Raw genomic sequence first — 27,106 nt, 5'->3', positions numbered from 1 at the left:
ACCCCAGCTATCCCACTTACAAACTGGGTGGCTTTGTAGTCTGTTTCCTTGACTACAATTTCCCCAGGAAATGTGGATAGTAAGAGCATCTCTACATTTTGGGGATAAAAAAAAAAACATTTCATGTCTATAACAAGTGCTCAAGAGAAGTTAACTCTTACCTTTGTTATATTAGAATGCTTGAAGGCAATAACCATGTATTTTTCCTTCTAGTATTCCCCACGGTGCCTAAGATCGGTCCTCAAACACAGTAGGCAATCAATACATGATTGGCTTGAATCAAAACTCATTGAACTACAGCAAACCCTTTCACCTGATTAATAATTAACCCCTCCAGTTTGGGAGTTTGTCTCATTTAGTAGTGATTAAGCCACAGGAAACATCATTGCAGCCACCCAAGACCCTATCAGCACTTGCAACACGTTGAATACACCTGCAAAGATACTCAAACTTCGGTGTATTTTTTAAGCTTGCTATAAATAACTACATTATGAATAGCTATTGATTGAGTGCAAGAAACTAAAGTGCTGCTGAGTGGTTTCTATCAAACTGACCTCTGTTATCCCCTCAGATTCCCTCAGCAGACAAGGCTGACCACACACTTTGACAAGGAGGTCCCTGCGCCTCTAACAGAGCACCCCACTTGGAGACTGAGGGGCATAGAGTACTTGGCTTCGGAGTTTAAACACTCACTCAGCTCCATGGATGGCAAGACCGATGAAGAAGATCACAAAGAGATGGTGTGTGTACCAAAACACTTCAAAGTAAGACCTCCGGATGGTTTTGGTGGAGGAGGTGATAATCAGTATGAGGCACAGTGTGATGACAATTCCAGTGATGCCTGCCAACCGAGTCACAGCCACTAACAGGCCTCCTTCAGGATTCTGTAAAATACAAACACACACACACACACACACATTATTTGTAGGCTCTCAAATGCAGGACTACCTATTTATAAAGTGTCTGATGTATAGGGCAATAAGCATTTTCATTCCCCCTTTAGATAATCCTAACCATCCCCCACAGTGATATAGATTTGGAATACATATTTCTCAATTTAAAAAAGTCTTACGTGGTTGGCGTGTCACAGGAAATATAAATTGATACACTGAAACAGTTCTAAGAGAGTATCAAATAAAGGAAATTGGTCAACTGTAAGATGTCCTAAAAGGGTCTGATGCTCTTTCTCTCTTTGATTTGGAAAGGGCCACAGCACTTAGCTTGCAAATATCTTCTGGGCATGCCTAACATCTTAGGCTGGGTTCTCCTGCAGACCCCAAGATGAGGGTTCATAGGCAAGTGATTTATAAAGGATGTGCTACAGAAGAAACTGGTAAGGAAACGGTTGATAGGACAGGAAAGAGGAACAAGTCAAGTGAGAGGGTGATTTTAGGCCAAGTCTTAGAGGGAGTAGCTTCAGCCTGATGCTGCAGGGGAACTGTGGAGGGTAAGTTACACCTCAGAGTTTATCCTGACTCAAGACAAGGAAGCTGGGCTTTCATGGCCTGCACCCATCCGTTATGGGCTAAGGGCTATCCAGGGAGGGGTGGCTATCCAGTCCCTTCCAGATCTCTGAGCTTGTGAGCAAACGGACTCCAACAGCCCCAGAGCAGTCCTCTGAGGAAGAAACACAAGTACAGGAAATTGAAAGTGAAAGCACACAGAAGGGTGGGGGAGCACAGACACAGTAAAAGTGACCCAAAGAGATCTGGAGACAGAAGGTAGTGTCAGTTCACCTCGTATGTTAACATTGCCACCCTTATATATCACTGTACAAACAACAAATAACAGAAAAGAAAAATTATCCGAGACATTATAAAAAAAAGAATTTCTGTTTTGTTTGATGCTGCTTAATCCTCTTCCTAAGTAGACCAGGCAAGTTTTTTCATGTCAGCTTGAGGATAATTATTTTTGCAAAATTAAGGGACTTTTCTTTTCTTTGTTTTTCTTTTTCTTGGTGAGGAAGATTGGTCCTAAGCTAAATCTGTTGCCAATCTTCCCCTTTTTGCTTGAGGAAGATTGTCACTGAGCTAACATCCATACCAATCTTTCTCTATTTTGTATGTGGGATGCTGCCACAGCATAGCTTGATGAGTGGTGTGTAGGTCTATGCCCGGGATCTGAACCCATGAATCCTGGGCCGCTGAAGTGGAGTGAGCAAACTTAACCACTGTGCTACCGGGCGGGCTCAAGGGACTTTTCTTGTAATTTTTTCTAAATACAAGGTAACATGTTTGGAACTTAGTGTATAGTAATGTGATTTGGCCATTCTCCAGAGCCATTGGTACATGAAGATGACTTGGAGCTTCTCCCTATGACTGTAGGAAGCTTCAATAACTGCTGGAAGGGAAGAAGTCTTTGCCTGTTGATACTCCAAATGGCTGCTCCTGGAGAACTGCTGAGTTCCTCCCAGTGTACTGTGCTTTCAAGGAATGACAATTATCAGATATAGGCCACCCCTCAGATATTGTAGGCAAGAAAGAAGAAAAGCATCACTGACAGCTATCAACTGGTGGCTGGACTGGTACTAACACCTAAGCCGGAGTGTTCCCTATTTCACATAAACAGTTTCATACAACACCAACATCAAATGAGGTCATTCTGTGATTGTGATGGAGTGAGACAAAAACAAGACCACTCTGAAATCATGTCTAAGCTAAGACAAAAACATGGGTGACTGCTGCTTCTTTACCAACTACAGATTTAGCCCCATTCTATTCCTTCTGCCTCCTAAAAAAAAATTATTAAGATACCCAGTCCTAGAACTATCCCCAGTTCTTGACCATACCTGATCCAGAGCAAATCCTTGCTTCCTTAAACCCCTCCCAAATCATCGAACACAAACCCAAGTCCTAGAAAAGCCTCTCTTAACACCCGCCTGAGATGCCTCAGACTTCTTCATGGTGTGAGGTCTCTTTTGCTGCAGCAAGTAATAAACTCAACTTTGTTTGACCAGACTGTGTTCCTGGCTTTCTTTGACTGTCGAGCATTGTCATGGGTAAGCCTGAGTTACTCCAGGCTCCACGTACACACATTCTCACAGGCGAGCTTAAGGAAATAGAAAACATCTAGCGACCCTCCACACATGGGGTCAGGAGTGTGGGAGATATTTTCGTTGAACTCACATTCTTAGAATATACAAACTTGTCCCTCTGATTGTTAGTCAACTTTTGTCATTGTTGTTGTTCTGGCCAAGTAGAATTTTTCACTTATTAAAATCTAGTTCTCAGTTTTAATGGCCTAGGGGACATCTGGATCAGGAAATAAGAGGCTTACCTTGATTTTCTTTTCAGCAAAATTGAGGTAAGTTTCACCAGGCTTATCTTCAAATTTAGAGAGCGCTACTGAATATGAATCAGAATTGTTGACTCGGGCATCCACACACCACTCCACATTAAATAGATGTGCAATGGTGTGGATCGCTAAAGAAGGCAGAGAAGAGAAACGAGGGTGAAGGGTGTGCACAATTTTATTATAAGCAGGCTTTCTGGCTACGGCCCCTAACTCTATGATAAGTTACAGGGAGACACAGACATGGCCCAGGACACTTATAAACAAGAACTGGGTCTCCAGGATCAGAGAGGCAAGGCAATTCTAGTGGGTAAACTACTCTCTGGCTGTGTGATTATAGGCAAATCGCTTAACCTCTCTGGTCTTGCTCCCTCATTTATAGAATCGAGGTGTTGAACTACATGATATTAAAGACCCAACCAAGTTCTAAGATTTTACAAAACAACTTTGGTCTCTGAGGGTATTTAGATGTGCTCTCATTCTCTCTCTCCCCCTGATATATTTGTGCTCTAACAAGAAGACTCTCATGTAATGTACACCTTTGACTGGTCCATTCACCTGACTCTCACGTTACTTCAGATAGAGATTTGACTTTTCAATTTTCAATTTTATTGAACCAATACAGACAAATGGGCATAAGAATGAAACTATTTTAAAAAATTGCGTTATTTACTTAACGTGCACTTACATAGGACTTACTAGGTGCCAAGCACTGTTACAAGTGCTTTCTAATTACTTAATCTTTACATTGACCTGGTGATATAGGTACTATTACTATCATCTCATCTTACAGATGAGGAAACTGGGGCATAGATTGCTTTCAAATCTATGGGCACCAAGGTAGGAAGTAGCAGTTAAGAACCAAATCCAAGCAGTTTGGCACACAAATCTGTGCTCTTAACCATCACATTATGTTGCTTTCTAACAAGATTTTATCATACAGTTCACTCTTGAAAGATTTCATTTACCACAGCTCAGACAGGCTGCATGATCTCCTGGTAGAAGATGAGAAACCCAGTTGAACACCTGCAATCTAAGCCTATTTTATTCAGGTTAGGGACAAACTCCTTAAGGGCAGAGCAAACGTCTATTTTGTTCATCGCTGTGCACGTGTGATGCCTATTGCCTGGAACATCAATTATTTATTAAGTGAATTAGTGGAGATTTGATAAGGGTCCCAGATATATCCCTTCTTGTGCCAACATTACCACCCTAATAATAATAACACATATAGTACACATATACACATGTACGCCTATTGTGTGTGTGTATATATATATATATATCTCAACAATAATAATAATAAAGAAAGTGTTTGGCTAATAGGGGCTGTCTTAAGGGATTCTGAATTTACGGGCTGCGGCTCCTGTAGGCTTACTGCAAGAAATCCACAAATCTACATGTTCAACCAAGTATTTTTAAAAAATGAATTAATAAAAGCTCTCATATGTGGACTGACAAATATTTTTGATATTAAAAAGGATGGAAAAGGGTGAAGACACTGGGATTTTACCAAAAGAGCCCAAGATAAAAATGTTTTAAGACCTGAAGGAATAAATCTTAATATTAGGCTGACAGAAATAGTGGTGAATACTTTTTAACAGAATTCATTCAAAAATTACAACATATACAATCACCACCTAATCTACCAATAAAGGCCAACCTCTTACAAAAAAGTATCTAAGAATAGAGGGAACTGTCCGGTTCCAAGTTTTCTTTGCAATCTCAAATATCTTAATAAACTTACCAGTGTGAAGTGCAATCATCCATGCCACCATTTTATGGAAGGTCAGGTTCCTGTCTAATTGTCTTCGAATTCTTGTTGAGCAGCACTTTGTATTAAGGGGAAAAGAATGAAATACATAGTAATTGTCAACAAGAAGGTTTTCTCTGTTCCAGGCGTTAGATATATATCATTTCATTTAATTCTCACAACCACCTTAAAAACTATATCATTCTACCCATTCGATTGATGAGAAAACTGAGGCTCAGATAGAGGTAGTCATCTTCCCAAGGTCAAACAGCCAGTAAGTGGCATAGCCAGCTTAACCAATATGTTTAAGATTCTCATACCTGTGACACAAAAAGTCTCTCCTGGAATCCATGGCTTAATTGTATAAAATACGAATTTGGACAGAAAACATATATAACTACATAGTTTCTAGTTCAGATGAATTTATTCAATAAATTACTGGCTGAGGGCTATTCTCTATCTCCTGATAGAGAAATTCATAAAGGACAGGCCTCCCCTCAAAGACCTGGCAGTCTAAAGGGGATACAGACAAGCGAACAGTTCTAGAACAAGTGAATAATTTTAGAACAACATCCTTCCAGGCCATACACACTAGGGGAAAAGAAAAAAGTGTCCACTTTCCCCTGCTGATAGAGACAACACCACAAGGGAGATCGTTAACCCAAGAATAATATAAAAAATAATAATAGCTAATATTTACAAAGAGCTTATGCAAGGAACTGCCTTAAGTGCATTGACTCATTTCATTCTTATAGCAATCCTATTGCAGGAGGTGCCATTATTATCATTACAGAACAGATGAGGAAACAAAGGCAGAAAGAGGTTACCTTGCCTTAGGCCACATAGTTAATAAGTGGCAGAAATGGGATTTAAACCCAGCCTATCTGCTGCCAGAAATATCGATATTCTATTTTATACCTCATATGGTTACCTTGACATTGAAAATAGTATTTTGGCCAATACTTTAGTGTAATTGTCCTACTGATGTTCGTTGGAAGATGTGGGTTTGAATCTGGATTCAGGTCAATGCCCAAAATAGAAAAAATATCTAGTTTATGGTTGAATCTAAGCTTTGCCCTCCTGAAAATCAGTCAAATGCTTCCTCTGGCTCTTTTGTTCCCAAGACTAGATGTACTGCCACAGAGATTCGGAGATTTTTAAGGAGAGCAGAGTGAAGTACCCCCAAAAACTTAGGTATCATAAATATCTGGTTCTAAACATATTTAATTTAAATATGAGGGTAATTAATATTTGGCTTACTTATTTTTAATAAAATGTTCTGATTTTATAGAAAAAAATATAATTGTATGGGAAATCGTGCTCGCTCCACTCTCTCTCAGTTAGCTGCTTCTAGGGAGGGAAGGCTATTTGGACCAGGAGAGCAGATTCCTGAAACCCAAGAAATACTAGTAAGAAAGGCACTGAGGATTTCAGAAAAAGAAAAAAGAATTAGGCTTTATTGAGTGCCTTCTGTGAGCCAGGCAGTTTAGCCATAAGCATTACCTCATTTAATGCAGTAAGATAAGTACTATTGTCCTCTTTTCACAGATAAGAAAACTAACGCTAACCCTCCCATTGGCTGGGATCCAAGTCTGTTTGTCTTCAAGGTTCACGCCCTTTTCCACCAAACCAAATGTAAAGATATAGTCACTATTTTTCTATGTGTCTCAAAACCCGAGACAAGAATTTAAGTGTAAGTACTCTACCTGGAAAGTGATCACACAAAACAAGAGAGGGGAAGTAAGACTGGGAAGGGCAGGAAATCATCAAGGGTGTATTACGATATCAGCTCCCATTATCACATCCTCTCCTTGGGCTTTCTAATGAGGGACCTCTGGGAGACTGTGTAGAGCATTCCCCAGAGTTTTGTTTTTTGTTTTTTACTGGAGGGGTTAGGAAGTTTGGGTTTTCATTCACCAACTTCCAGCCATTACTGGCTGAGGGCTGCTCCCAGGGCATCAACTCCTGGCATTTCTGGCTTGCCCCAGGAGAGGGCTGAAAGAAAATCCTCAGGCAGAGAATGACTGGGGCTTGCAGAAGGCAGCTGCCCCATGTACTGGAACTATCAGTGTGGAGGGAATACTGGTGGAGAACCAACAGCGTCACCTACAACCAGGTGTCCATTGGTGGAGCTGAGCAGTGATTCAGGCTCTCAAAACAAGAGTTTCTGTTTTAAATCACCCATTTTGCATTTCGGTTGGTGAAAAATTGACTGTTCTTGTTTTCTTATATAGCCTCATTATCTTTTGTGTTTATTTCAAGTGTTGCACATTGTTTTACTACTTTGTATTCCTTACAGTTTTAAGGAAATATCTTTTTCCTGTGTCCTAATTGCTGGGTTCCTCCATAGTTTACTTGACTCCATGTGGTCGGCAATGAACCCCAATGACCTTCTATAATCTCCCCTTGAGTTTGGGTGGGACCTGACCTGTGAATATGATGGGATGTCACTCCTGTGATTTTGTTACATTATATGGCAAAAAGGACTTTGCAGAGACAATTAAAGTCCCAAGCTGACCTTAAGAGAGAGATTATCTGGGTGGGCCTGACCCAATCACATGAGCCCTTTAAATCTGAGTCTAGAAGTCAGAGATGGAAGAAGTCAGAGATTCAAGGCACAAGAAGTATTTGATGCACTGTTGCCGGCTTGAAGATGGAGGGGGCCACATGGCAAGGAATACAGGGACATCTAGGATCTGAGAGTGGTCCCTGGATGACCATCGGCAAGGAGACAGAGACCTCAGTTCTGCAACTGCAAGAAACTAAATTTTGCCAACAAGAATTAGCTTGGAACATTTTTACCCAGTTTCCTTATGACCCAGCCCAGTTGACACCTTGATTTCAACCTATGATACCCTGAGCAGAGAACCCAGCCACAGGATGTTGGACTTCTGACCTGCAGAACTTGGAGCTAATAAATTGAGTTTGTTTTAAGCTACTGAGTTTGTGGAAGTTTGTTACACAGCAATAGATAATCAATACAGTCCCTATTGGAGTGATGGAACGCAATTGGGCTCCTAAGAATGAGAGCATGAGAATTAGTAGGGTCAGAAAGCAGTACTGAATTACATTTCTGAGAGCAAGTTTTGCCATCAGACATACCTGTGTTGTATCCTAGCCCTACCATCCAGCTGCGTGTACTCAGTTTCCAGTTTCCTCACCTATATATTTATCATAGTTCTTCCTTCATAGGTCTGTTTCATAGATTCATTGAGGGGTATTTAATAAATATTTGATTTTTTTGTATCGTTATTTAACTTTCAGCTAGTATGGATTGGCTTCTCAGCTAGAAAGAAAGCTTCCTGTATGCAGAGCAATATGTCACATACTTTTTAAAATCCTTTATTAATTATTTGGTTAAATGAATCACGCTTTCACTGTCCTAGGATCTAAGATGATTATTCCAAACCTGTAGAGGTGTATTTACCCACATATCTATACTTGTCACACTGTTTCCTTTTTTACTGCCTGACAAATCATTTTGGGACATTTAGAGGAAAATATACTGACTCCTGCATGCTCAATTTGAAGAAAAGGAATGTGGTTTTGTTGTGGTCTCTATACTGTCTCCATAGGTCTATCCTTATCATCATCAACATGGATCATCAAAAATGTGAATAGATTTTAACGCCGTTTAACAGCTCTAGCAACAGACTCCTATAGAAAAATAAACTGAATGCTACAATAATGGAGAGATGTGCTTGGGAAATACAAGGTCCATTCAGTAATACTCTGATCTTAATAGGTAATTTTTTTAAAAAGCTAGTTAATATGAAACACATACATTTTATTAAGAGGAAAAACAGAGGCTATTAGTCACTATTGGGCCAGTGGAATGGGTCCCACCAGGGCACCATTAGCTAATTTTTCCTAGCCACCCTTTTTGGTATAGCCAGTAATGGCAAAATAATCCAAAGTAAAGCCATAAGTCATGCGTATACGGGGGTTCCAGATACAATTCCCTCACCATTTCCTGAGAAGGAGGCAAGATGGCCTGTTGGTGGGTGGGAAGAAAGGGCTTTGCTGCCTGTGACTGCCTAGGGCTTTTTGTCCCTCCCTACGATGCAGATACCATTTTTATGCTTTTGAGCCACTTCTGAATTATTGCCAGCCACCTACCAATTTCCCAAGCTGCCATCATGCTCCATAGCTTCCTCACTGAATTACCTCTTTGCTCTTGGCCATTGACATCTAAAGGGAAGTTTCTTTTGTTACTGTCACCTACAGCCTTGCCCAATCTCAATAGACTAACATTCAAGTGCAAGGGAAATTATTGAGTCATCTTGGCAGATATCTATGCAAACTGTGAGAGGAAAACAATTTTTAAAAATTGAGAACTGGAACTAAAAAGAAATGCATATTTAATAGGGCATAATATGAGTTTCCGTAACACAAGTGTTACAGAAACTTATAAATTCTATTTTAGGTACATCTGGTCTCACCACATGCACCGTGAATGAACCTGAATTAGATATTTATATGCAATTTGGGAGAAACAGCAAAAGCCAATCTTGAATCTATGGAACTCAGACGGAGAAGCTGACAATAATTTCCAAACCTGGTGGCAGTAGAATATGTGATAAATATAAAGAGCACCACTTTATTCGTATAGCACTGTTTATAATTTTGAAATTACATGTTTATTCTATATCTTCTCCATAAAACTCTAAGCTCCTCGAGCTCGCGGTCTATCCATATCTTACTCTTTACTTACCATGTGTCGCCAGTGCTTAGTACATAGTTGGCACTCAACAGATATTTATTGACTGACAACTCACTAGTTGATAGGCTTAGTCAATTAATACACTTTTAGAGTGTCGTATTCATTCTTACATTTGCATTATTTCACGTGCTTTTCAACTGAAAAAAAAACTGAGACAGGAAGTCCAAGAGACTTGCCCTAGACCATATGGTGAGAGATAGAGCCATGTTGAGGGCCTCTGGCTCTCAGACTACATAAGGTTACAGATACGAGCTCACTCTCTCAACTTCCTGTTTCTTTCTGATCTTAAGACTAGGACTTCCATCCAGTTAGAACTCAGTTTCTGTATGGCAAGTTGGGGTTATTAAGGTTTCTTTGGGAACTTCTGTATGCTGAACCCCATCCTTCCCCATTTCCCTCAACAAAGCAGACTGGGAGTCTTTATTCCTATCTTTCCTGGTGTGGGCCAACCTTGGGGCTTGCTTTCTCCAGGTAACCAGAAGGATTATAAAGCAAAGTCTAAATGATTAAGACCACTAGAAACTGAACAGAAGTTCTGTGACTGTTTAGTTTGCATAATGTCCTACAAACAATTCCTGGAAGTTCCAACATCCTTGCCTTTTCTAGCCTAGGTTATTCAGCATGCTCAAATTTTCATATATATGATGGACTTTCTAAGACCATAATATTGCAACTAGACAGTTTTGAGTTTAGGCGGCACATAGGAAACTGAATGAGCTCTGGAGGTACAATGATCTGGGTTTGAATCACAACACTCCCATTTAATTTCATCCCCACTTCACTGATTTGATATGCGGATTTCACGAGGTGAGGTCTATGAAGACAGTAAGTGGCAGCTATTACGATTCCCAACATTAGTCACAGCATGCTCACTCATTTTAATCCCAATCAGAAAAGAAGTTTCATTTGCAAAGTTCACACTTCAGGTTGGGAAATCTGAAGAGGGAGAGACACATCCCATCTGTAAAAGAAGGTTGCTTGCTGCTAATTTTAAAAAATATATTCTTTTACATACAGGTCTTCCTGGTTACAGAGCTGAGCTTCTCTGCCATTTGAAGAGCAGCCTCATTTCATCTCTGTCTTTAGAGACCCTCAGGAGGATCTTCCCTCCTGGGCCACAGGAAGCCTAAAAGCAGCCATTACAACATGTGCGGCTCGTGGGGCACGGCAGCTCAACGACAGTGCAATTTGGGCTTGTGGGGTAACAAGGATTTCTTAATGGACTATCCTGGTGAAAACACTGCCTTTTTCTCAGGGGTTACTTCCTCTAAATACAAAGTTTTCAAACAGGGAATAATGGGGAGAATAACAATGAATTGTGCTGCCTTAAAAGAAAGCTACAGTACGTGAGTTTCATTTAGCAAATACTCATCAGGCTCCTACGATATACCAGACATTGTACTTTACTGATGGCTCGTCAATAAAACTTTCAATCAAATGGAATTTTACCTTTGTGGATTCTTAGGTTGAGAAGATTATTTGGAAATCCTTGTAATCAATGTCTACAGTTAGTTGTAGCCTGCTAATCCTATATTAGTAAATCGAGAGCTGTATAGTTCTTCAAGGAAAAAAATTCTCCTTGGGATCAAAGTGAATCTAGTAAGACTAGGAAAAACGAGGCAGAGTTCAAGGCAAGTTCTACTCGTTATTGACAGTTTGGATCATTTTCCTTTCCCAAAACAGTCAGTGATTGCCAAATTAAGTATTAACTCTTCGGCTGTACAGTCAAGGTCCTAGTTTCCTAGCAAAGCTCCAGTTCTTCTCTGGAGACTCACCTCTGACATCTGCCCTTTACAATCCTACATTCCCATCAAAATAGACTGCTAACTGCTCTCCTCTATAAATGAGTTCTACTCACTAGGTAATTTTTGACAAATCTAGTTAATATAAAACATGCATTTTATTAAAAGGAAAAACAGAGACTACTAGTCACTAATGAGTTAGTGGAATGGGTCCCACCAGGGCATCAATCCCTAACTTTGGAAGAGCCACCCTCTTCGATGTGGTCAGGAATGGCAAACACATCCAAAAAGAAGCTGGAAGTCAAGCTGATAACAGGGCTTTCAAGAACACAATTTCCTCACCATTTCTCGTGCTTTTGCCCACGCCATTTTCTCCATGTAGAATGTCTTTCTGTTTCATTTACATCCGGTAGATGCTTATTTTAGCCTTATATGCCTATATCTCATACCACCTTCCCTAAGAAGCCTTTCTTCATACCCTGCCCCACCTGATATAATTTACCCCTTCTTTGATTCCCTGCGGCTCTTCATTTAGAATGTTTTGTGGGACCCATCATATTTTGCTCTGTTTTGTATTTATTTCGGTATGTGTGTAGATTGTAAGTTTCTTGTTTGTCATCTTTGTATAATAATAGCAGTAGGAAATTTGTATACCATTTATAGGTTACAAACTTTCTTCCTACATAATCTTTTTTCTTTTTCCAGCATAGTACATTTAGGGGTTCACTAAATTGTTGAAGTGAGGCTGAAAGGACCCCTGGGTATTTAGAAAGCTCTGAACTCCCCAGTTCCATGGAGCCAGCACTTCTTAGTCACATTCATTATGGTGACTCATTGCCCATTTATTCCATCTGCTTGGGATGTTATCCACAAAAGAGATTTTCTCTGATTCAAAAATTTTGAAAAACATGGCACTGTAAGATTAATTCCCAACTTTTATAAACATACGCACATACTATGTATGTCTGTGTGTGTGTGCATGCACATGGCTTTATTGCTATTGTTGAGGTATAGGTTGATTGGTTGTTGTTTTTAATGTCTGCTCCAAGTTAAATGGTTGTCCCAGGGAGCTCCATCAACAAATAATAAAGAAATAAACTACAGAATCAGGTATAGCTGAGATCTTGAATATTCTGCAGAGGTTGAAATCCTCACAAACCATTGGTTTGCTTTTCCTAAGAAAGGGCATTTAGCTTGATGGCCTTTGATATCTTGTAGAACTCAGACTTTGTAAAGGCTTGCTCTTACCGCGCTGGAACCCCTGAGAAAGGAGAGCAGATTTCGACAGACCGGCAGCAGGATCAGCATGCAGTTGAAATTCAGACAGGCTGCAGGGGCCCTGGCCAACGGAAGCGCTGCCTGGAAGAAGCAGGATTAGGGAGCAGGGTGACTCCTGTGAGCATGGACTAATCCCCCCACTTCTCCAGGGTTGCTGGCATGAGGCCCACACACCAGAGACATCAAGTTATTTGGAAAGGAAGGTCCTTCAGAGCCGAGTTTACCTTTAGGGCCTGCTAGGACCCTTTGTTTTAATCTGCCCCCTCTCCAACATTTTATTATGAAAATTGTCAAACTTAAAGAGAAGAATTTCACAATGAATACTTGCTTACCCATTTCCCAGATTTCACCTTTTACATTTTACTATGCTTGCTTTATCACATATCTATCTATCCTTCTATCCAACCATCAACTCATCTTATTTTTTGAGGCATTTCAAAGTAAGTTGCAGACATCAGCTAACTTCCCCCTAAATACTTAAGTGTGTGTATCATTAACTAGAGCTCAGTTTAGAAACTGGGCCTTTTTAATTTAATTTTATTTTTTTTTCCTTTTTCTCCCCAAAGCCCCCTAGTACATAGTTGTATATTCTTCGTTGTGGGTCCTTCTAGTTGTGGCATGTGGGATGCTGCCTCAGCGTGGTTTGTTGAACAGTGCCATGTCCACGCCCAGGATTCGAACCAATGAAACACTGGGCTGCCTGCAACGGAGTGCGTGAACTTAACCACTCGGCCACGGGGCCAGCCCCCAAAACTGGGCCTTTTTAAGCAAGGTTTTCTTAGCACTTAGACTGACCTCAATAGTAACCTACGTTGGTATGATATAATGCTTTGGCATTATAATTGTTATCTTTGTAATGCCTAAAGAAGTTGCATATTTTGGAGGGGAAAAGCAAAGGGAAATCACCCTTCTGAATGTCAATCTAAGTTAACAAAAATTATAACAATGTGGTATAACTATATATTATAATTACTCATACATATGATTTATAATACACATTATAATTGGTATTATTAAACAATTCCTTCATGGTTTCAACATGATGTAACAAATGATTTCCTCTGGGGACAGCTGTAACTGTAATTATCTTCATTGTGTTGAGGAAGAACCCTGGCAGTTCAAGGAAACCGAGAATGCTAAAGAACTCAAGGAAAGTGGGCGGCCTTCACTCTGCTGGCCTGGTTAATGAATGTGACCCTTAGGCAAGTTCCTCAAAGGCTCTATATGTAGGGAGGGGCTTATTTTCAGAAGATCATTTTCTAACATGGCACTAGGAACAGGGCTTTCCATGCACAAAAATGGTGAGAATCAGATGATTTAGAGAATATGTCCCACATGCGTCATCCCTGGATCAATCTCTCCAAACTGGCCTTCCATTCCACAGTCAGTGTTAGATTTTTCCCTTAAGCTAAACAATGGCACAGTGGTTCTTTGGGAGGTGAAGGATGTTACTGGGGCCCTCTTTTGTTTGTCCCATACTGGAAGGCCTAAAGACTTATCCAGGGGTTTGCAATAGAGGCAATGAGGCTGATGGTGCTGTTTAGGTTGGTCAGAATATTTACTTAAAATGTTGAAAAGAATATGAACAAGAATCTCTGATTAGAAATGTGAGTCAGTCAATATTGCATGAAATAAAACTTATACTTACCCCAAGAAGTTTTCGAGTGTAAAAGAACTGCTCTCTATTGTCATAAACCCGGTAGTACCATACAAAGAGGAAGGCATTCATGCCCAGCCACACCAGCTGCACAAACAGAAATAGTTGCATGAAGTTTTCACGTTTTAACAGGTACGTTTCACACAAGATGGAGTCAGACCAGAGTCAGGACTTCCCCGATTCCAGCCTTCAACAAAGGTGGTTACGAAGCTGTGTGTAAACAGCTTAGAACCAGCTCTTTCCTACAACAGTGTCACTACACTTCTCTGTAACTAACCTTTCTACCCTGTGTTATTCCCCACGATTGTTTTACTACATGGCCAGTACGCCAAATTGTTATCAGTCTCTTTCCTCTCCTTTCTTTCTCTTCCTCTTTTCTTCTTAACCTTAGATAGATAGATAGATGATAGCAGATGATTCTTCTTAGAAAGAGAAGAGAAAGGAATATGTTACTATGCTGTCCCCCACTCTAGTAGGACATTGTGTTCTACTCTCACGGGCGCCAGTCACCTCCCTCCACCACATAGCTTCCCACCCCAGCTAGTGGGAGTCTCATCAGCTAAAGTGTCAAGCCTTTAATGCTGTTTAGTAAGTTTTGCTTAACTTTTGAAGAAGGGGATATTGAGCATGAATGAGGGGGTGAGGGGCATGGGACTTTTTTAAAAAGAGACCCTTCTACATTGTGACTTCTCATTTCATCCCAAGCACTGACTGCATCAAGCGGTGACACTGCCCAATCTTCTACCTTCGGCTCCATAGTGATCTTTTGTAACTGTGCTTTGAAGCTATGAAATGTCCATAGACACTTGAGAACAGTCTCTCTTTATAAAGAAGAAGGTGCTAAAACAACTTCTCCATTTCCTAACCTTGTCATTCTTACTCTTGCTTTCCAAGCCGTGTCTTTACTTTCAAGTATGTGAGGGTATAATTTAGAAAGAGGTCATTTCCTGGGAAAAGTTGTGGTAGGAGCAAAAAGTATAATTGGAATTTGTTTTCTATAGGAGTAGTCTGTTCTTAAAATGGTGATAAGAAATCAAGTTAAGAGCTCTGAGTCCTCAGAAGAATTCTATATTGCATTAGAATGTTGGTTTGGCATATTTTTTTTTAAGGTATGCTTTTTGGTGAGGAAGATTGGCCCTGAGCTAACATCTGTTGCCAATCTTCTTTCTTTTTTTTTTTTCTCTCCAAAGCCCCAGTACACAGTTGTATATCCTGGCTGTAGGTCATACTAGTTCTTCCATGTAGGATGCCGCCACAGCATGACTTGATGAGTGGTGTGTAGGTCCGTGCCCAGGATCTGAACCTGCGAATCCCATGCCGCCAAAGCGGAGCACGTGAACTTAACCACTCGGACACAGGGCCGGCCCCGGGATATTTTTTTTTAATGGCAAAATATTTTTGCTTTTATTTTATTTGTGTCACTAACTTCTCTCTACCTCTAAAACCCAAAGACTCGATATTTACTTTATGATAAATTCTTTCAAAAGTTCCGCTCATAAGTGTTCTTTTTAACATCTGTATAATGCTTTCATTGGCTATTTGGAAGGCTATTTTTACATCACATTTCTATCTTCCCAATTTTCCATGATTGCTTTGCTGAGACCACCATATTAAAATAATAGTTGATCTTTGTTATGTTAACAACTAAAGAAACTAAAGTGTCTATTTGAAAATTAGCCATCTCTTTACTTACAAAAATTCTTCCTTAGGATAGATTATGTTGATATATATATAATTATATTATATATCATATATACACTTTAAATATGAGTCTAGATATCTTATTTCAATTCCCTTCCCTTGAATGTTTATAAACCTCATGAATAACTCAAGTTTACCTCAGAGAAAAGAGGATACTTTTCTTAAAAAGAAAGTTGAGAACTTCAATTATATTTGGTGTAATTACTGAAATAATTACTGAAATAAAGGCCAATTTCTCATACAGGAGCCAGTCTTGTTGTTTGGAAAATAGTATAAAATGTCAATTGCCCATTTTTAAGTGGTATAAACACATAAAAAGTAGAGAAATTTGCCTTTGTAAACATTAATAAACAACTCAGACTCAGGGATCAATAGCATGAAATGTCTTCTACTCCTTCTGTGAAATGCTGGCTAATTTAGTACTCTTAAAAATTCAAGAAATAAACTAGGTGAAGTGAGCTCCCGATCCATTCTTTCCATTAATAAGTTTGGAAGAAGGGACTCAGTCTGCTAGCAGATAGATGTATGTTCACACAGTAAATCAGTTTCGATGCAATTTCTCAAACAAACAAAACAAATAGACAAACAAAAAAGTCTTCCTCTATTTTAGTTCGTAAAAGAACCCAGACAAGTCAGAGAATTCATAATTGATTCCTCATTGGTACTTACAATGACAAAGATGGAGAGTCCCTCATTCACAACCCAGTTCCCCATGGTGGCAGAGGAGCAGTGTCTTGTGTCTGCCTTTCTTCTCTGCTATGCTGCTTCTTCCCATGAGGAAATGAAAACAGCAGCCTTGGGGCAATCTGTTTCCTTTTATATTATCAGAAATTAGCTAATCATTGGTCAACTGAAAAGCTTGTTTCCATAACAAATTTAAATCTCTAAACCACAAAAACTACAGAAAAAAAGGTCTGTAATGATCCAATCACAACTAAACATAGAGGGAAATGAAACCTATTTCTACAATTGAGAGACAAGTAAGAGTGCAATAATGAGATGTTCTTTACGCAGCGAATTAACTTTTTGACTTATCAGTTATCAAGTAGCAATTTTTACAAAGTCACCCAACTAGCCATGATTTCGTGCTGGGTAAAAAATATGAAGTAGGTGTGATATCTTTTGACAGGCTGGAGCAGCATTTACAGTCTTGTTGAGAAAAATAATAGTGATGGTTGATATTTACAGAAGGCTTACATTGTGCCAATTTTCTAAGCTATGTATGTGTGTATGTGTATACGTATGTACACATACACACACATATATATGTATATATGAGTTAATACATAAGTACGTGTGTACATACACACCAAGACACACATACACACATATATTTATATAAATTCAGTATATAAATAAATTCATTTGATTCTAACAAATCAACCCCTGTAAAGTAGTTTCCATTATTATTATTACATTTATAGATGAGGGAACTGAGAACCAGAGCAATTAAGTTACTTGGCCAAGGTCATGCAATTAGGAAACTGAAGTCGGGATTTGAAACTCAAGCATTTTGGCTATACTTTTAACCATGATACCAGAAAAAAAGCCTAACTGTGCCAGTCCCATCCAAAATCACTCCAAATAGAACTGCAGGAAGTGAAAATAGATCAAACGTATCAAAATGTTTGCATGACTATAGTATTCCCAGGCAGACATGACATCCTCTAGGCTAGATATGTAAACAGGGTCAGAACAAAGGTATGTCAGATGTAGTAGATGCGAAAAGCCAGATTTAGCATTTTTCTCATGACTACTACCCAGTCTTCAGGACATGAAAGAGACAGGAGGGTAGATCTATGAGATCAAAGTTGACATTGCACAAGGGTGGTTGTACTACAGCTACAGTCAACAGAGAGGGAAAAGAAGAAATTGGAGGACAAAAGAGAACCAGGGAAAAGAAAGAGAAGGAGAGGCATGAACTCTTTGGGGTTGTTGTCTATGAACCACCTGAGACAGCCTCCAGAATTCTGACAATTAATAAAGTAATATTATTTTTCTCTTTTTAACCCTTAAGGAAAGGTACTCAACTGTGACCTTCTCCATTGCTCTCGGATCACGTGTAACTCACATAAAGGGTAGTCGGCTTTGTGGTTCCATTACACACAGATGAATTCAAAGAAACACAGACAATCAAAACATGTGCCAGTTATTTGCCTCTTTGCTCTGAGATCTAATCCCCACCCTTTCCCTGCTGTGCTCTGTTTCAGAGAGAATTGTATTTGCCAGGATCCTTGGCCCTCAGGCTTCTGGTATGTTCAGCCAAATTGGAAGATGAGTAGCTGGGATGAAGCCAGAGTGTTTCTTCCCCCAGCTTTCTGCATCAGGTGGCATCCCTGAAGTGGCCGCATTTCCACTGAGGCTCCAGCCCCTACCAGTTAGCCCTTCCCTCTGTAGCACGAGCTCCTGCTGGCCATGATCACTGCAGTTCCAGCTCCTGCCAGATGGCCTTGGCTTCTGGGCTTGTGTCACACCACCTCCTCCTAGTTTCCCTCTAACCCTGAGGGTGGCAACCACTTCCTGCAGTTGTTAATCTTTACGTTGCCTCTTGCACCCATGTTGGGATTCTCTGCTTTCCCGTCGCCCATGTAACCAATTCCCGGTATGAAATTCCCTCCATTGAAATATGGTGATTTCTGTTTTTCTGACTGGATTTACCTGATACAAAAGGTAATTCAGATATCTACTCATTTTCTCATGTAATTAAAGAAGTGAGGCATATATGCCTAATGAGGAATAAAGCACCTTAAAAATTTGCTCTTCCTATTTCTGTCACTCTCACACTCCTCCAGAGGGATGACTACTGCTCCATGAAGTTCTTTGTAACCTATCAAAGAATTCTCCTTTCCACTTCTCTCCCCTTTTCTCTTTCCCAGCCTACTGGTTCATCTTCTCTTATCCTATGCAAATCTTCAAGTTTCTCCCACATTTTTTCATCTATCTCCGGATGCCTGTGCTCTGCTGGGGAAGCAATGGGAAGGGGACCGTGAAAACTCATATACTAGGAAACAATGTTCCTTATTTCATATAAACCTGTTTTTTGAATATTTTCCAACTCTCTTCCCCTCTCTCCACAATTTGAGAAGAAAATTTTTAAAAGAAAGAATATTTTCCATGGGTAATCAACCATTCCGTCCTATTGTTTTTTTCCTCCTTTACAAAATTAATCACAGGGCTGTGAGTAGAGATTTCTTGAGAGCCTTAAGAACTTCAATCAGTTTCACAGCAGGAGGAAGAGAGAGCAGTTGCAATGAAGAGTAAAATCTTTCTTTTATGGAAAGTAACTTTCCTTTTGAGAACACCGTTCAAGTAAATTGTAATGTGCACTGCTCTTGGAAAGACAGGAAGATAGTTTCATAAAGAAGCAGCAGGTATTGGTTAGCTGGTATTGACTGGACATGGAGAATGAAAGAAAGTTGAACCTCTATGCATTAGCTAATAGCTTATCTTCTTCTAGCCACTTTGGTTTCCATTGTCTCCTAAGCTGTTAGTGTCAAACTGGACTGTAGTGAATGTAAGGGAGTGCTCACCACTCCCAGTAGGCAGTAGTGACCAATACTCTCAGGCTTATGATTGAAATCCTAGACACTTCTGACTGAGAAAAAAAGAGAGAAGCAAACTCAAGTCTCCAGGAAATGCCCTGACTTTGCATCCTGAGTATGATTCTTTCACGATAACTCAAATTTAAAAATTAGGCTCTTAATTTATCCCAAGAAGGATGTGTGAAATTTCTAAAGAAAGGGAGGTGTGTTACCACACCAAGATTCCCAAGGAATTTTGTCCCTGGTGATAATGAAAAATGGATTTCTGTTCATTTTATCTCTGCTGTGCTTGCTGCTCTTTCCAGAACTGCCATACTCCCACGCTATATGCTTCTATGAGTTATGTGGCCCCACTTTCCTTGCCTAAGGATGACCAATGAGAGCACCTCATCCCCCTGGACACAGTGATTATCCAGGTGTGGGCACTTGACCGAAACAAAGCCAATTCATCATTTGCATGAGGATGGAGTTTTTAGGGACTCTGGAGGAGAGGGTGAGCTTTTCTCTCCTTGTGAATGATGTATGCCTGCTGCTGCCATAGACTATCTCTACTGCCTTATGCTAAGAAGCTGCATAAGAATTATGCCTACACAAACAAAATCAGATCAGCAGCTGGGGAAGGACAGAGAGGTTTGGAGACAAATAAGATGATGATGTTTGAATTCTTGGGTCTGATCTGCCTGAAACACTTGGACATCTCAGTTATTCTTGCAGATTGGGTTTACCGGGAAGTAGACTCTGAGATGGAGATTCGTGTTCAGGAGTTTTACTAGAGAGTGCCCTTGGAGGAAAACATCCTTGGAAAGGAAGAAAAGACAAGAAAGCGGGAGTGGGCAGAAGGAGAAGTTGAATTACCATGTGGTCACAATGAGGTCTCAACAATCCTGTGGGGAGATCTGAAGCTGAGATGACTCTGAATGGTCATGGGCAAGATGGTTCTCTTCAATAAAACAATCCCTGTATGTGCTGACAGTGGGGGAGTAAGTCCTTCATTCTGGAAGTTCAACCTGGTCACCACAATATAGTATCCAACCCAGTTACACAAGTCATAAATTCCCACCACTATCACTTCCTGCTTTACAAAAAAACCAGTTTGAGTTGGCTTTCTCCCACTTATTCTAGAGGGATTCGTACTAAAGCATAGTGTAATGAAATCTACTTTTATTCCATAACTGCAGTCTCAAAGGTTAGTGAAAGTTGAATAAGGCTGCCAGAATGTTCCATCTCCTATTAGAAAGAGAAAATAAAGTCAAAGAAGAGACATTCATGGAGGAAGGGGTAATTTAGTTATGCAGGTGATTAAAGGCATTAAATCATGATTTTTACCTGGTATTTCATTTAATAGAAAGTGAAGATTTAAAATTTAATTCTTTATGTTAAATGTGATTTGCATGTGTTAATTCATCAGAATAAGGAAGAAAATGAGAAAAGCTTACATATTTTCCCTCACTAGTCGTTGATTTGAATTTAAAACTTTCCAGTATGCCTCCTGTATAAATTGGCTATTTTCTTTTTTTTCTTGAAAAAAATCTGTTTTTACAGAATTACCTTGGTCTTAACAACAGCTAACATTTGTGAAGCTTTTTATACATGCCAAGTGCCTTATGTGTTTTATCTCATTTACTTTTTAAAACCACCTTAAAAGATGCGTAAAATTATCATCTCTTTGTGGTAGGATGGCTATTGGCCCCCCAAAGATGTCCAGGTACTTATCCACGGAACCTGTGAATATATTACCTTACATGGTTAAAAAGACTTTGCAGATGTGATTAAATTAAAGAATCTGAGATGAGGAGATTATCATGGATTATTCTGGAAGGGCCCAATGTAATCACAAGGGTTCTTATTAGAGGGAGGCAGGACGCTCAGAGGCATAAAGAGAGGATATGAGGAATGAAGCAGAGATTAGAAAGGAGAGAAGATGCTATGCTGCTGACTTTAAAGATGGAGGAAGAGGCCGTGAGCAAAGGAATGCAAGAATCTGTAAAAAGCAAAGAAATGGATTCTCTTCTAGAGCCTCCAGGAGAAATGAAGACCTACTGACAAAATTAGATTTCAGCCCAGTGAAATTGATCCCAAACCTCTGACCTCCAGAACTGTAAGGAAATAAATTTGTCAGTTTGTGACAATTTGTCACAGCAGCCATAGGAAACTCATACACCATTTTACACATGAGAGATAAGAACTTCAGGGAGATAAAGTAGCTTGCCCACAGTCACATGGCTACTTGATCCCAGAGCTGAGATTTGAATTTGGGGAATCTGATGTATCACTGCTTATTTGAAACACCAGAGCCATTTTGTAAAGCTAGAGCTTCACTGTAAATAATAAAATCATTTCATGAGCATTGGCTGCCATCCCAAGGCCCCGGGATTGAACTCTGCTATCCTGCTCTTGGCTTGCAACACCTAATATAACTCTTCCTCACAGGACTGATCAGAATAGCCCTTGATTTCCAGTTTCCTTCTGACTGTCTAGATGTTGCTGACAGTTTCCTGCAATAACCACATGCGTGCGGAACCAGCTCAGCCCTGGAGGCCTGAAGAAGTTTGTTGAGCAACAAATGTTAGGTCAATACAACCAGTTTCTGCATATTTCACCTGGACCTGAAGGAGGAAGGCTCCGTCTCGGTGTCTCCTCCATCACTTTTCCTTGCCCCAGGATGTATCTGCACTCTCATAGTCCCACCTTGGGCAGTTAGCAAAGGCTCATCCTGGTAAAGATGTTAACCAGTAACTTAACAGCCGGCCAGGCAAGTGTTTCAAGTGTTAGCTCTTCTAGACATACCGGCATTATAATAGGATTCTCTCCAAGAGAAAAGGCACATTCATTTCACATGACCCTGAGGTCTATCTCCCTTGATACTTTCAGCAAATAATGTTTGGCCTAACAAACCTAATAGGGTCTGACTGCTTGCTAGTGAGAAATTGAAGATGTTTCATGTAAACACAAGTAGTTGCATGCAAAATTCTGTTAACATACATAACCACGGTAAAATTACCAAAATTAGGAAAGATAACATGAACACAATATTATTATCTCATCTACAGTTTATATTCAGAGTTTACCAACTATTCTAATTATGTCCTTTTGTGATTTTCTCTTTTGTTCTGCTCTAGGAACCAGTCTAAGATCATGCATGGAATCTAGTTGTCACATATCTTTGGTCTGCTTTAATCTGGACCAGTTCCTCAGCCTTTATTTTCTTTCATGACGTTGGCATGTTTGAAGAACATGGATTGGTTATTTTGTAGGATGTCCCTCATTCGAGGTGTGTCTGATATTTGTTCATGACTATGCATGAACAAACGCATATGTTCAGGTTATGCATTTTTGGCAGGAATATCCTGGAAGTGATGTGTGTCCTTCTCAGTGCATAATATCAGGAGGCATATGATGTTGGTTTGTCATATTACTGGTAACGGCCTTGCTCTTAGGAAATACACACAGACGTGTTTAAGAGTAAACGTAGGCAACCTATTTTCAAATGGTTCAGAAAAAAATAATATGGAGAGGAAGTGGCGATGTAAATATGACAGAATGCTAATAGTTGATAAATCTGGGTCAAGAGCACATCGGATTTCTTTGTACTATCCTGGTAACTCTTCTGCATGCTTTAAATTATTTTAAAATAAAAAACGTTTTAAAAAATCTGACATATTAGAAGCTGTTTTCAGTGTGGCAATTTGGGGCATAATTAGTTTGGGGAGATGATGCTCTTTTGTTAAGGAAGACACTTTGACGGGCTTTTTGGTGATTCAAAGACACTGTGTGGTCTAGAGATTAGAGGTTGAGTCAGGGAAGAGCTAAACTACTGAGCACAATGAAATGAAAGGGGGATGTCCTTGGGTGGAGAAACTTACGATGTTACCTGATTTGAGAATTGCACTGGAGGTTGTGGAAGAGGATGTCAAGGTGGACAGAAATGGTTCTCGCAGGTATGAGGAATAGACCCCAGAATAGGACAGAATGTCTGGCCCAAGAGAGGACATGGCCAGTGAGGGGCTCTCTTGCTCATGGTTATGATCTTAGAGAACAGAGATACATGATAATGATTGCTACTTTTCCCTTTCCTATAGTGTAATTCCCTTGTGTTGTTTGTATGTCTTCACTAAAGCTGATTAACCTGCAAAACACAGTATCAACCTTGAATTAATGATCATCTTGGAGGATAAGTCAGAAGCTGACTACAGGCTGAAGTAGACTAGAGGGGGCCAAGGCAGCAGGGAGAAGTAATGACAAGATGATCAGAGGTAGCCCCGAGGAATAGCAAGAGACGACCAAGAGATCAACATCTGAAATTCCCCAGAAATGTTCGGGAAAAGACACTGAACTTCTAAGCGTTTTCTGGGGTTTGAATTGTAGTGATTTGGACACTAAAGAGAAGATTGCAGAACCCCGGAGAACTTGATTATAAACAGGAAAGCAGAGTTCATATGCCACATATGCAATCACATACAATGAATGGTAAAAAAACAAAATATCTTCCAATGATTTATTCAAGTCCAAAGGAGAGAGTCAGCGTGCCCACCTTTTGTTGCAACAGGAGTTGCAATAACTATTCTCATTAGGAGAATAATTTCTGCTTTAGCAGGGAAAGTCATCCATTGCAGATGAGGTGGATCAAGAATGAGAATTTTCCTGTGTGTACTTTCAAACTTTGTTAATTTAGGGACCATGTGTAAAAACAATAAAGCAGATAATGAATATTTTATTTCAGTACAATGAGATTATTAATTTGTGGTCATTGTGAGATTTACTGAACTGCTTTCTTGAGACTGAGATCTCAGGAATCAAGGAAGTCTTAGAAACTCGACTAACAAGAGTTCAGATCGTAAGGTTTTATTTTCTCACTAACCGCGTGAAGACATCTGCACACACTGAACTTGAAACTACAGGCTAAAAATGTGAATAGCACTTTCAGTTCAAGGAAGTGAAGCTATTCAGATTCAAACCAGACCTTTATATAATTCAAAGACCACACTCGTTTCCCTTGCTAAACTTCTCTGGGCTCAATGGATTAACAACTTTGAACAAAGGCCAACATTTTGGTGGAAATGAAACCACAATTTTAAAAAAGATTTGATGACTATGAATGACATTTAAAATGTCTTCAGTTGCCTTTGAAATTTAAATATCTATATCTAGGGGGCTGGCCCAGTGGTGCAGCGGTTAAGGTCACACGTTCCTCTTCGGTGGCCCAGAGTTCGCCAGTTCGGATCCCAGGTGCGGACATGGCACTGCTTGGCAAGCCATGCTGTGGTAGGCGTCCCACATAGAAAGTAGAGGAAGATGGGCACGGATGCTAGCTCAGGGCCAGGCTTCCTCAGCAAAAAGAGGAGGATTGGCAGCAGTTAGCTCAGGGCTAATCTTCCTCAAAATAAATAAATAAATACCTATATCTATACATAATTGAATAAATATCAGTCCTGTCAGTGTGATTCAGTTTTAAAAGTACTGATTGGGCTTAAAAATCAAAGATGCCTATCAAAACTGACAAAGTGTCCATGGAAATATGGTACATATATGACTATAGATGCCAAAACTCTCACAAAATATCTAGCAATATGGTCCTATGATAAGCAATGCTTGGGTCTCAGGTGATTGCTATCATTAATGCAGTAGCTGAAATCGAAGAGGGACCTTGAGCAATGGAAGCCCACAGTCAAAATGAGGGACTCTGGATGTAGCCACTCTACATTTCCCCAGGATATTTTAGTCTGTTAAACATCAGCATAGCAGGCGTTGTTTACGACTACTCCAAAGATTTTCTCAACTCACGTCTCCTCTGCTGCCTCCCAATATAGAGAATGAAAAAACAAATACCAGGTCTCCCAAACTTCACAAACTTCCTTGCAACTAGCCTTTAAAAAAATCTTCCAGGGGAACGGGAAGCATTACTGGGAAAGCTTTTATTTTACCGGAAAAATAATAATAGAAATAAAGTCAGGGATGATAGCAGAAATGGTGGTGTTATGGACTGAACTGTGTCCCTCCAAAAGTCACATGCACAAGCCCTAACCCCCACTGTGACATATTTGGAGATGGGGGCTTTAAGGAGGTAATTAAGGTTAAATGAGGTCATAAGGGTGGGGCCCTAATCTGATAGGATGTCTTTCTTTCTTTCTTTCTTTCTTTCTTTCTTTCTTTCTTTCTTTCTTTCTTTCTTTCTCTCTTTCTCTCTCTCTCTCTCTTTCTCTCTTTCTTTCTCTCTTTCTTTCTTTTTCTTTCTTTCTTTTTTTGAAGAAGATTAGCCCTGAGCTAACATCTGCTGCCAATCCTCCTCTTTTTGCTGAGGAGGACTGACCCTGAGCTAACATCCGTGCCCATCTTCCTCTACTTTATATGTGGGACGCCTACCACAGCATGGTGTGCCATGCAGTGCCATGTCTGCACCCGGGATCTGAACCGGTGAACCTGGGCTGCCAAAGTGGAACATGTGCACCTAACCGCTGTGCCACTGGGCCGGCCCAAGGACGTGTTCTGATAAGAAGAGGAAGAGACATCAGAGAGCTCTCTCTTCCTCTACACGTGCACAGAGAAGAGGCCATGTGAGGACACAGGGAGAAGGCAGCCATCTGCAACCCAGGAAGAGGGGCTTCACCAGAAATCAACCCTGATGGCACCTTGACCTTAGACTTCTAGCCTCCAGAACTGTGAAAAACTAAATTTCAGTTATTTAAGCCACCTAGTCTGTGGTATTTTGTTATGGCAGCCTGAGAAGATTAATACAGGCAGAGTAAGGAAATCCAGGGCCTGTCCATTCCCAGAATCATTGAAAAACCTGGGAAAAACTGTCAGGATAAACCTTATTAGAACTCTGGAAGATAATGAAAGGTTTACAGCAACCAAGCACACCCTTAGCTAAGAGAAAGGTCAGTAAAACACAGTAGGAGAGTTTTGTGGCATTTTAACCTTGTCCTATCCCCCTCCCCAGTGTGGCAGTGATCTTGAAGGCAGCAGCCTGCATTCCCATTGTGGGTACCTGGTTGTGGAGGGACCAGAGCAGACCTTGCTCCCAAGGAATGATGTTTGCTTTGACCTTTCTGAAGTTTCCCTGAAGGACTGACACAAAGTATTTGACTTTGTTTCCCCTAAATCAGAGCCTCTCACAGTGGAAAAGTGGCTACACAAAGGTACTTCCTCAAAAACATTGCAAGGAAAGCCACTGCCACCTGGGGCAAAAAAATAACAATTGGGGCAAACATAGACACACTGGCAGCCTGGCAGGAAAAGCTGGAGTGTGAGATTCTCTGGGGAATAAGGGTTTTGACAAGCTGCCATGGAGACTGGGAAAACTAGGCCACACACGTGTCCAGGGCAGGATACATGCTCAGAAAAGACCTAAGAAAACCACAAGCTTCCAATCAAGTAGGAAGTGAAGCCTAAGAATTGTAAATGGCCTGGCTAAGGGTTAAA

The 27,106-nt window shown here is 40.2% G+C and overlaps 1 protein-coding gene across 1 annotated transcript in view; it reads right to left on the bottom strand.

Moving 5' to 3' along the window:
• CYBB (cytochrome b-245 beta chain) overlaps positions 1-17,097 on the bottom strand; it is a 33,354-nt gene extending 16,257 nt beyond the window's left edge. Inside the window, exons 1-6 of the mRNA XM_001488424.6 lie at positions 16,815-17,097; positions 14,436-14,531; positions 12,758-12,868; positions 5,039-5,123; positions 3,277-3,422; positions 694-884 (exon numbers count right to left, since the gene is read on the bottom strand). Of these exons, the coding sequence (XP_001488474.1) occupies positions 694-884; positions 3,277-3,422; positions 5,039-5,123; positions 12,758-12,868; positions 14,436-14,531; positions 16,815-16,859 (674 nt within the window). The 5' untranslated portion in view covers positions 16,860-17,097. The remainder of the gene's footprint in view (positions 1-693; positions 885-3,276; positions 3,423-5,038; positions 5,124-12,757; positions 12,869-14,435; positions 14,532-16,814) is intronic.
• Between the last annotated feature and the right edge of the window lie 10,009 nt (positions 17,098-27,106).

This window comes from Equus caballus, chromosome X, assembly GCF_041296265.1.
Source record: "Equus caballus isolate H_3958 breed thoroughbred chromosome X, TB-T2T, whole genome shotgun sequence".
In the NCBI taxonomy this organism is placed as follows: Eukaryota; Metazoa; Chordata; class Mammalia; order Perissodactyla; family Equidae; genus Equus; species Equus caballus.
Note: the sequence above shows the minus strand (reverse complement) of the source record. Positions and strands in the feature narration are given on the sequence as shown.